The sequence below is a fragment of the Orbicella faveolata genome, unplaced genomic scaffold (genome assembly GCF_042242905.1).
Source record: "Orbicella faveolata isolate gen_17 unplaced genomic scaffold, um_ofav_v1 contig_2, whole genome shotgun sequence".
In the NCBI taxonomy this organism is placed as follows: Eukaryota; Metazoa; Cnidaria; class Anthozoa; order Scleractinia; family Merulinidae; genus Orbicella; species Orbicella faveolata.
Genome location: NW_028301547.1, coordinates 8,089,473 through 8,099,779, shown reverse-complemented (window position 1 = coordinate 8,099,779; position 10,307 = coordinate 8,089,473). Strand labels below are relative to the sequence as shown.

Sequence of the window (10,307 nt, the reverse complement as noted above, 5' to 3'; positions counted from 1 at the left end):
TATTGTAATTTCATGTTTATTTGACAAATAAAGAAGCTTAAGCCGTGTATTACACTGTGATAAAACGTAACACGACGGGCATTTGAGAACACGAAGGAAATGTAGGAAACACTCGCCCGCGGCTCGTGTTTGCTACATTTCTCGAGTGTTCCCAAATGTCCGGCGTGTTTTATCACAGTGTAAGACACGGCTTAGACTTCTTCATTTGAGTTGATATAGAGGCAATGCGGCGAAAAACAATAAAACACGCTATTTCTATGTTTTATACTCTGATAAAGATGGGTTTTCGACCAATCAGAGCGCGCGCAGGGTCCTATCTATATTAAAAATTAAATAACATCTAAACCTGAAGCCAGCCGAAATATTGTTTTAACTATAAGGCTTAGGGCGTCGTATTGTTGACGTATTTTACGTGCAACATATATAGAGACAAGCGGTTCCAAGCGGAAAAGAAGTGCTATGTGATAAGAAACCTTACCTATAGCCTTAAGTGAAGTGCAATTGATAAGGTCTATAGGCTCGTACGACTTGAATACATGCAAATTTTCCCAGCAGGCAAACAAACATCAGCATCAAGATCTGGGTGTGTGTGTGTGGGTGTGCGTGGGTGTGTGTGTGGGTGTGTGTGTGTGTGTGTGTGTGTGTGTGGGGGGGGGGGTACTCTATGATTTTTTGGGAAGGAGTGTCATATGTGACCCAAGAACCTTTACCTCTCCATGTTCAGCTACAATTTTGCCACCCTAGCTATTCTGGACGTATGTGTTTGTAGTATGGGTGCCAACAAAAAAGCCTGCACTTTGTGAGATAAGTCCGACCTTGCATGGTAAGAGATCGGCTTGTTTCAACAGCCTTTAATAATACACCAATAATTGCAAGTTCACCAACATGTTTAATCTCTAGATTACTTAATCCACAAGTTTGGCCATAGGCCTCCTTTGATTCTAGATTACTGTAACGTGTTCGGCGCCAAGTTCACTTAGTCATCAATTGTGACGTCACTACGTTGTCTGAGACTGATAAACTAACAATGTATGAATACACTTTGAGCCAGGATATCCGTTAGAGACGATTAAAAGTAGCAAATTTACGTAGCGCTGACTCTTCAAAACTCAATACCACGGACAACGTCGTAATTCCTTGTCAGTGAAACTTTTCAAAAGTACAATGTAAGCATGGAGGAACGTGAGAAATTGTAAAGCTATTTTTTTTTTCTTCTTATAGTATAATATCATATCGGTATTTATACAAAAACAAAAGCACCACAAATGGAAGACCTCAATAATAATAATAATAATAATAATAATAATAATAATAATAATAAATACATACACCGTCAACACGAAAGCAAATTCAAGTCAGTTAAAATTGAGTCACTGTTAAAATGTGTTCGGTGTTGACGCTATAATTATGTACTTTTTTGTTGTTGTTGTTTTTAAACTAAGTTTTGTAAGTAACAGCTTCCATGTGGTATATGACGCTAGCCGTCCAGATTTTGGAGCTGATTGTTTTATGACTGAAATGGCGATTTCAAAACCGTGCATAACCAGTGATAACCTCACTCTGTGTCGCATGGTCATCTTCATTTGTCGTGTTAGGTCTGTCGTGCTTGAATTTCCTTATAACCACCACTGCCGTCGACAGAAGCAGTATTGCTACTACAGCACCAAGCCATGCCCATGTAGGATTGAAGACTGTCGACGAAGGTTTTTCATTGGCGTTGTCTGAAACAAAAGGTAGTATACGTCAGACAAAGGTAGCTCTGAGAACATGTCAATAAAACATCTTTTTTCAAAATGAGTAAGATCTTGACATCAGTTTGAGAGGGCCGGTGAGAGGAAATGTAAACGTTTACAAGATAAGACAAGATGAGACAAGATCTTGCCCATTTTGAAGAAATTAAAGTAGGACCAGTCCATTGCCCTGCTCAAACAGGACAAGAGGAATGGAGTGGTCGTCCTGGACTTAAGCAATAGAGCACTTTTTCCGTGTTTACATAGCTTCGTGCTTTTATAAAATAATATTCTCGAAAATACGCGCGAATTTAAAACGTCGCAAACGTGTTTACATACTCTCATCTAAACACACCTATCGACCAATGACAGCGCGTGTAGTAGCTCAGTTATTTTTTAAAAGACGATGTATGACAGTGGTATTATTAATATGAAACCTTTAAGGCCACTGTCAAGCTTTCTACGAACTTTTGTATGGACTTCCCACTGCAATACAACTTTCAAGGGATAGCTACCGGCTTAGGTAATTACAAATGTGGTATGGGACCGCAAACGAAAGTGCTGCTGGGATACGTAGGATCTATAAAAGATCTGATCGACCAACAATAGAAATATAATACCAATCAGCAAGGCTGATAACTACGACTCTATCAAGTCGTTGTCGAGTTAACTTTTCTACGTAGTTATCAGCCTTGCTTCATTGCTATTCTATTGCACGTAGGTAATTAAATTACGGGATGGCCATGGAATTCTTACTCCTTATTGTTTGTCGAGTTAATACCGTCAATGTCGCTTCTGAAGAGAACGTTTTGCCCAAAGAGTTCCTGGCGACGCATCTGTACTTGGCATTAGTGGCTTGCCTTTCTACGAAACGTAAAGCCAGGGACGAGTTTCCGCCAACCGAAGAGAAGTTGTCGATTAACAAATTGTCTTTCAACCAACCAATCACTGGTTCCGGGAAACCGGCCGCGCCACAGAACAAAGTGACGTTCTGTCCCTCGTAAACTGAAACATCTTCAGGATGTATGACAAAATATGGCCTCCTCATAACTGCGGTTAAGAAAAGAACAGTTAAGAAGATAAAAGAATACTCCAGTTCACACAGCTCAGATATATGTTCGAGGTTGTCAGTTATTTATTTTTTAAAATACCTCTCAAAAATACCGCGGACGATTGCGTCCGTCCTTCCGTGCTGTTTGCTTCACACCAGTAATGTCCTCGGTTTTCTGGTCGGACTGGCGTGAAAGCCATAACTGAGGTCTCTCTGACATTTTTAATTGAGGTATTCGTAAGGCGACTTCCATCCTTAAACCAAGTTATGCTTGGTGGGGGAGCCCCCTCTGCTTCGCAGCTTAAGTTAAAATGGCGTCCGGATGCAATCTTCAGTTGTTTTCCCATTGGATAAATTGTAACCTTTGGTGGGGACGGTTCTAGAAATTCAGCATTTAAGAAAATTAAGATTAATTTTTGGTGAGCTCATGTTGTTATGATTGCTATGATTGTAGCCAATCGGTGAATGATAGGAAATATCGTGGTTTTAAAAGTTTACCTAACCTTTTTCATCTATTTGAGAGGGAGGCGCGGTGGCCTCATGGTTAGTGCGCTCGTCTCCAGATCTAGCTGTCTGGGATCGAGCCCTGGCCGGAGACATTGAATTGTGTTCTTGGGCAAGACACTTTACTCTCACGGTGCCTCTCTCCACCCAGGTATAAATGGGTACCGGCGAACTTAATGCTGGAGGTAACCCGGTGATGGACTAGCATTCCATCTATGGAGAGGGGGCGGGGAGTAGAAATACACATCCTAGTCGCTTTATGCTAAAGAAACTGGGATAAGCACCGGCCTGATGGGCCCCTTGGCTGGTGTGCAGACGTTACTTTTACTTTACATCTATTCGAAGGAGACGGATGGATTAACGACAGTTCCCGGCATGTTCATGTGCTTGTCGGAGTTATCGTGTTAGGCTAGCTCTCATTATAGTGCAGCACCCAGACATTTATGAATTGTTTTATGGTTGGTGAGCTTACAATTTAATTTACAAGTTGTGAAGAATCACAAACGAACGAGTCAGTGAAGTGAGAGAGTGAGTTTTTAGTTTAATCCTAAACATCGTTCGTACGAGCAGATTTTTAACGTGTTAGCATATAATTTGAAATGGGGGATTTTTAACTGCTCTGTTCCCAAATTCAGTTGTTATCAAATCGGGCGTTTGTTAATAGGCAACAAAGTTATAGCACTGCTTCACGATCATGCATGCTGCTTATTATTAGTTTGTATGCACGGTGTGATCGTCCGGGTAGGCGTAGTTCTCAAAAGAACTGTTGTTGGTGACTGACGTTTCGACAACCTGAGCGGAGGTCTTCTTCAGATTCACGAGATTTTCGAGTTCGCTCTGTCGTCCAAGTGAACATAACATAGTAAATGGTTTGAACCCAGGAGTATCAGTAGTTCGTATAGTGTGATCGTCTGGGTGAGGGTAGTTCTGAAAAGAACTGTTGTTGGCGACTGACGTTTCGACAACCTGAGCGGAGGTCTTCTTCAGAGTCACGAGATTTCGCGCTCGCTCTGTCGTCCAGGTGAACATAACATAGTAAATGGTTTGAACCCAAGAGTATCAGTAGTTCGTATAGTGTGATCGTCTGGGTGAGGGTAGTTCTGAAAAGAACTGTTGTTGACTGACGTTTCGACGACCTGAGCGGAAGTCATCTTCTGAGTCAAGAAAAAAAAACTTCATTTGGGAATATTGCTGCATATTATTAATGTTTGTCACAACGAAAAGGAATTACCTTCAACCTTTACAAAGATCGTGGCTGTGGTGCACCTCCACGAGTTCGTTGCCATACAACTATAGTAGCCAGAACTCCCTAGTGTAGCATTAGAGATGACCAAAGTGCACGTTTTCGTGTCTTTTTTTGGCTCGCCTGCTGAACCGCACACTTTTCTCGGCGTACTATTTCCAAAAAACATGCTAATTTCTTGGGGCTGGGCGTCCTCTCTATAATTTTGGTATTCTTTAGACTTGTTACTGGTGCAAGCTACACTGAAATTGTGACCGGCCAGTATCAGTTTGCTGTAATCGGAAAACACCCGTATCCCTAGGGAAGGTGCCAAAGGATCTGCAATTTAAAATGAAAAGTTATAGAGCTAGAATATGTACATGTATGACCCTTTGAAGACGTCATTACCATTGCTGTTGCTTCTGCTGCTGCTGCTGCTGCTAATGATCATCAAAGTGTTAGTAGACTTTAAATTGTTATAAAACACGTAGTTGAAAAGCATGAAAAGGTACTGTTTGTCCATAACTTCTTTTTTTTTTTACCAGTAAAAAAAAAGTCAAATTAACCCGCATTGTAACGTTTACGAAACCCGTTTCAAGTTTTGAATATAGGTTTGGTGGCTCTTCAAACATGATCGAAATATATTCCAATGTATTCCATTTCGAACGACAAAATTTAGAAGTTAACGTTTATATTCGACATACTGCGTGCGAATAAGTAAAAGTTATACCTAATTGTTAGAATTCAAGTGGTGCCCATATGATAAACGATTTTGAAGTTAAATGACGCGGGGCACTCTGAAGCAGTCCCTAACTTCCCCCGGCCCTGTTCAGAAGGTCCAAAAGCCCAGCCTGATGCTGAGAGTGGTTAGCTACAGGCAAGAAATAGCTAGTTCTAGTAACATTACAAAGACTCGAGTCGATCTGCGCTATACTGAACAAACCAGAGGAAGCTAAGATTGCACATCGATGAAGTAGAAGTAGGAGCAGCTTCACATAATAATTACACGAGTTTGATGGCAATGTGTTTGCTCAAAAATGTGTGGATTAAAAGACGTCGCCATAGCTAAAGGCTAGTTTTACCTAGCGACGGAGTCGGAGTCGTAATCAGAGGCGCAGATTACAGTGAAACGACCTAATGAAAATCAAACCAACGAAGTCGGAAGCAGAATACCGATTCCGCTTATGACTCCGTCACTTACGATCTAGTGAAAACTACACTGTCGGATTCGGAGGCATGAACTGATGAAGACTAATCTCAACTGCTCGATTCCGCGGTCGACCTTGTGATTGGTTGGTTCTTCAGCTCTGCTTTCAACTTCTACAATGTAGCTTTCACTGGATCATAAACGACGCAATCGTAAACGGAATCGGAAGAAATGGGAATGTTCTGATTCTTCACTCTCCGATTCCTTCGAACTTCTGACTGCGCCAACGTCTCCGATTTTTGATTTTCACTAAGTCATAAGCGCTCTATTGACTCCGACTATGATGACTCTGACTCCGTCGCTAGTGAAAATAAGCCTTAAGGTATGTGATCTTGTCTCAAAGTTGGTTGTCTGCGGAAGGCAGTTTAATGAAAGAGTAAAATTCGTCGCATCGAATAAAATCTTACAGCCAGACAGCCACGTCTTGATTTAGCAATCAAAAAAAAAAAAGAACACACTTGTGACAGGTAAATGCCACGCTAGCTAGCCAAAAGTGATGCTATTTTCCTAGAACAACTTTAGTTACCTCTGTCACAGGGTTTTGTGTTTGTTATTACTTACCGTAAATAACTTGATCCGAAGGTACGCATTCCTGGCAGTAGAAAAGACCGGGAAAAATTGTAAAAACTAAACCAAGTGGCAGCATTGTGATGGAAAGCTATCAATGCAACAATGTATGACGGGCTGCAACCGTATAAAACTGCAACTACGAAGAAAAAAGGAAAGTACGAGCAAAATAATTTATATGCGCCCCCCCCCCCCCCTCCTCCCAAAAAAAGTCATTTGCCGTGTTTCTATAGATTTTTATATTAGAACTCTATGATACTAATGCAAATGTTACATAATCATTTTGGACGAGCTATTGTGCACTATCAATGATTTACAGGGCCTTAACATGCTTAACATGCTTAATACAGATTTACCTATTTTGCAAAAGAAACATGCAAATGCACTAAGTAAACACTCATGTGTACGCATTGCAGACCTCTAATATCTAACTCTTATTGCATGCAACCAATCATGCATTCACCAACACCATTAATTTAACTCGCATCGCGAAGTCGAAAGCCTTTTTTAGCCGTGCACGTACTTTTTATTAACATGTATATTATCCGCAGGTTAATTATTCACTTAAGTTAACATTATCAGCAACGTACTATGCATTTCATCACTTAAAATGTTCGGGATGCTATTTGTCATTGAACGCAACAACTGATGTTCCTGTATTAATTAAAACAACAACGTTATGCTACAAGAATGTAATTATCAACATGGGAGAGCACTCCCAGACAACAATAGTTTACTTGTCTTTTTAAATTAAGCGCATGTTGTTTTAACTCTGCTTTTATTTCTGGAACAGTATCGATTTCATATATATGTTACTTCAAAATCCATAATTATTCCCGATCGAGTATTTATCCCGAATAGTCGCTTCCCGTCTTGCTTGATCGCTAAATTACAGAACTGGCGGTTTTGACTATCCACCATTCACAAGCAGGTCCTAAATGTGTATCCTTACTGTCTGGAATGGGACATCTTTTTCTGAAATAATCGTTAGTAACAGGCTCGCAGATTTGTAATTCCTTTTTCCTGTCTCAGAGACTTAGCCGAACATTCGATGTAAATTTATTGACGTGACCCCGGAATAGTAGTTTGTGTCTGTTGCGTAAGCGATTTCCTCATCTCTTTGCTGTTTTAAAACTTTTCTACTGTTTGATTTCATATTTTGGCTGACAGCTATGAATATGAACTCCGATAAATGATAAATCAGTTGGGAAGTTGTTAGCATCCAACTATCAACGCAGTAAATAACATGACGTAACTATGATATTATTTTGAGCTTGACAATCAGTAGTCAATAGCGACTGAGTCATGTTCCTAGGCCGCTATCCTATGTGTCCTCGTCAACGGCAGAGAACCCACTGGCCTCTCACAGTTGTTATCTTATAATCTACTTCTGCAACAAGTTTCTTATGAAACACGGTTTCGAAGCGATAATATAACCCTTCGTCAGATGGCATCACTTAGCCGCCACAGCTGAGTTATTCTGAGTGCCGGTGTTAGTTGTCAACTCTCAAAGAACGCGGATGCATGTTCATTTCCTTTAGCAGTCTAAAACAACGGCTCAGTTCTAAGTTTGATTGTTTCTTCGTAAAATGTATAAACATCACAAATTTGCACAGTGTTCTTTCGATACCAAACAGTAGCTAATTATTCTCGCTAAAACCTTTATATTAATGGCTCGTTACTCTAGTTGCGGACGGTGCATTCACAGCAAGACATAAGAACTTTATCGTAGGATAGAAAATGACTAGCTTACCTGGTCTTCTAACCATATATGTCCTCCTCAGCTCAGGATAATTGAGAAACAAAATTGAAAGTGTTGCTTGAATAATTTAATATTCATAAAACTTACAATGCCGGGATATTAATGATAGTTGAATTTGTTTTCATCACGGCAGTCAAACAGTGTATACGTCACACTTAGTTCGAGTTCACTGCCCTTTGATTGATATTTACCTCTCATGCGTCACCCCCCAAAATAAATAGAATTAATTAATCCCAGGCGAAGTAAATCGATAAATCGATATTCGATATTAATCGACTAACGGTATTAATCGATATCAATCTCGATTAACACCAATTGCCGATAGCAGTCGCGATAGAAATTGATGAAGAAGAAAAGTTGTGTTATCCGGATCCATTGCCGATAGTAGTAATCGACAATTCACGATTGATTCATCGATTGGTATCGATTATTATTGATTGTTATCGGAAATAAGTTTTGTCCTTTTACACGGTTACATTGATAACATGATTGACAAAATTTGTCTATAGAGTCAATTTTTCATCGCCTGCGTATCATTGACAAAATAACAAGAACGGAAACAACTGGCAAAAACATTTTGGGCTTCACACCTTTCTTTGCTAGTTTACGACACCGGAAGAAGCTCAGCCCAGAGTAGCAGCGCAAAACCCTCCAGTCTCATTGTAGCGTCGGCATTAAGATGAAGCAAAATAAACAACAAAGTCAGTGTTCTAGAGATTTCAATTATTTGCATTAGAAAATAAACGTAAGAATAGATCTCCAGACTGAGTATGGGGCGCCTACGGGGACATCAAACAAAAAATTGCTTGTTGCAAGTCACGTCACTGTCACGTGCTATAAAATGTTAATATTGCTAAACCCATTGCCCGTAAAAGTGCTTCTAAATATTATTAGTTTCTCTGAGCAACCGGGCGTCGCATTTTCATTTTTACAGTCCGCCCTATTTATATTCACTTCCAAAGGAACATTCGCGCGACTCATCTTTCTAATAAGTATGATATCCTAAACACGATTTGATGACGCGAACTGCTTGTCATACTTCGCCGCAATGCCGCTTGGCTCGAGTGGTATGTTGTTGTTGATTTATATGCGTACAAAGACAAGGATTATCTTGAAATATTTCACCTGACCACGCGAAAAAAAGCGTGCAGTACCCTTTGTGGTAAACACGTGTTAATTTCCACATCAAAAGTGTCTTCAAAATGATAAAGTTTTTGAAGATACTGAACAAGTTACGTAATAAGAAAAACGAAAAGGGGAAGCAGGACTGATGATGAAAACAAATAAACTGAAAGAGAATTATTATAGGTTTTTATTTTATTTTTGGAAATGGGGGTAGGCCAGCTTTCACTTGATGTTCAAGGGCATGAAAATGCGGCATAAGGAAAACATGAAACAAAGGAGGTCAAGCTGAAGAATTGGGTGAACGTCATTCGATTCCCCGTTTCACTCATCATTACTTTTGGTTGATGCAAGTTCCTGTTTACACACTTACTTCATGTTGCGTCCAAAATGGGATATTTTGCTGTTGATTTAGCGGGGGCGTGAAACAGGAAGACGTACGTACTAGTAAGTGGAACAGCCAGCTGCAGATAATTTATCAGTTGCTTATCTTACTGATAAACATAAATGCAGATTGTTGATAAGTGCAGATATCTAGTTTGTTTCAGTTAGGGCCCAGACGTACTGGGCAAATTTTTGTTAATTTTGCGAAAAAAAATCTGCTATCAATTCCCTTAGACAAGTGCGTCCGGTGATTTTTAGATCTACCAAATTTTGTCAAGGCTTACCAAACTTCAAAGACGCCGTCGTCCTGCCACGGAGCAGGACAAATTTTTGTCAGGCGTGAAATCTGACAGATTTGTCAATTTACACGCCATGATTTGAAGGAGAATGTCAATCAAAATTTGATCTCTATTTTTAGTCGGAGTATTTCAGTCCGAAGCCCGCCAAAATTAAATTTATATTTGCGCCGCAATCAACGATAAACATGGAAGATTCGTACCTCGGTATGCTCCATGACGATCCGTTCGCACAGTACAACTATTACGGTTCCCAAGTCTACGTTAACGTTCCAGCTGCATCTCCAGGACCAAGCTCTGCTCAATTTGTACATCCGTCTGTCCACCCGAGTCAGCCGAGTACAAGTACAAGTGCAAATTTCACGACTACACGTAATCAAATTGAAAGCGCGCAAGCGATGATGTTAATTTCCCTGTGATTGACACTTGTGGTTAACAAATATTTTGCTGTGATTCAGTGCG

At 40.1% G+C, this 10,307-nt stretch overlaps 1 protein-coding gene across 3 annotated transcripts; it reads right to left on the bottom strand.

The window, feature by feature from the left end:
- Positions 1 to 869: 869 nt before the first annotated feature.
- On the bottom strand, positions 870 to 8,325 carry LOC110069307 (peroxidasin homolog). 3 transcript variants are annotated; one of them, XM_020776822.2, is made up of 6 exons: positions 8,035 to 8,294; positions 6,276 to 6,420; positions 4,517 to 4,846; positions 2,882 to 3,160; positions 2,487 to 2,780; positions 870 to 1,721 (listed from the first exon to the last, which is right to left on the bottom strand). In XM_020776822.2, the coding sequence occupies exons 2-6, from the start codon at positions 6,358 to 6,360 to the stop codon at positions 1,528 to 1,530; spliced, it is 1,182 nt and encodes a 393-aa protein (XP_020632481.1). In that variant the 5' UTR covers positions 6,361 to 6,420; positions 8,035 to 8,294; the 3' UTR covers positions 870 to 1,527. The 3 variants fall into 3 exon arrangements, with proteins under 3 accessions (XP_020632481.1, XP_089146574.1, XP_020632489.1); XM_089290448.1 differs by having other exon boundaries at positions 6,276 to 6,306; positions 8,035 to 8,276; XM_020776830.2 differs by having other exon boundaries at positions 1,443 to 1,721; positions 2,512 to 2,780; positions 8,035 to 8,325.
- Between the last annotated feature and the right edge of the window lie 1,982 nt (positions 8,326 to 10,307).

Coding starts and splice junctions, on each gene's coding strand:
- LOC110069307 (XM_020776822.2), bottom strand. CDS start 6,360: ATGCTGCCACTTGGTTTAGTTTTTACAATTTTTCCCGGTCTTTTCTAC. Junction 3,161..4,516: donor GATCTTTGTAAAGGTTGAAG/GTAATTCCTTTT, acceptor CTGAATTTCTAG/AACCGTCCCCACCAAAGGTT. Junction 2,781..2,881: donor GTCCGCGGTATTTTTGAGAG/GTATTTTAAAAA, acceptor TCTTAACCGCAG/TTATGAGGAGGCCATATTTT.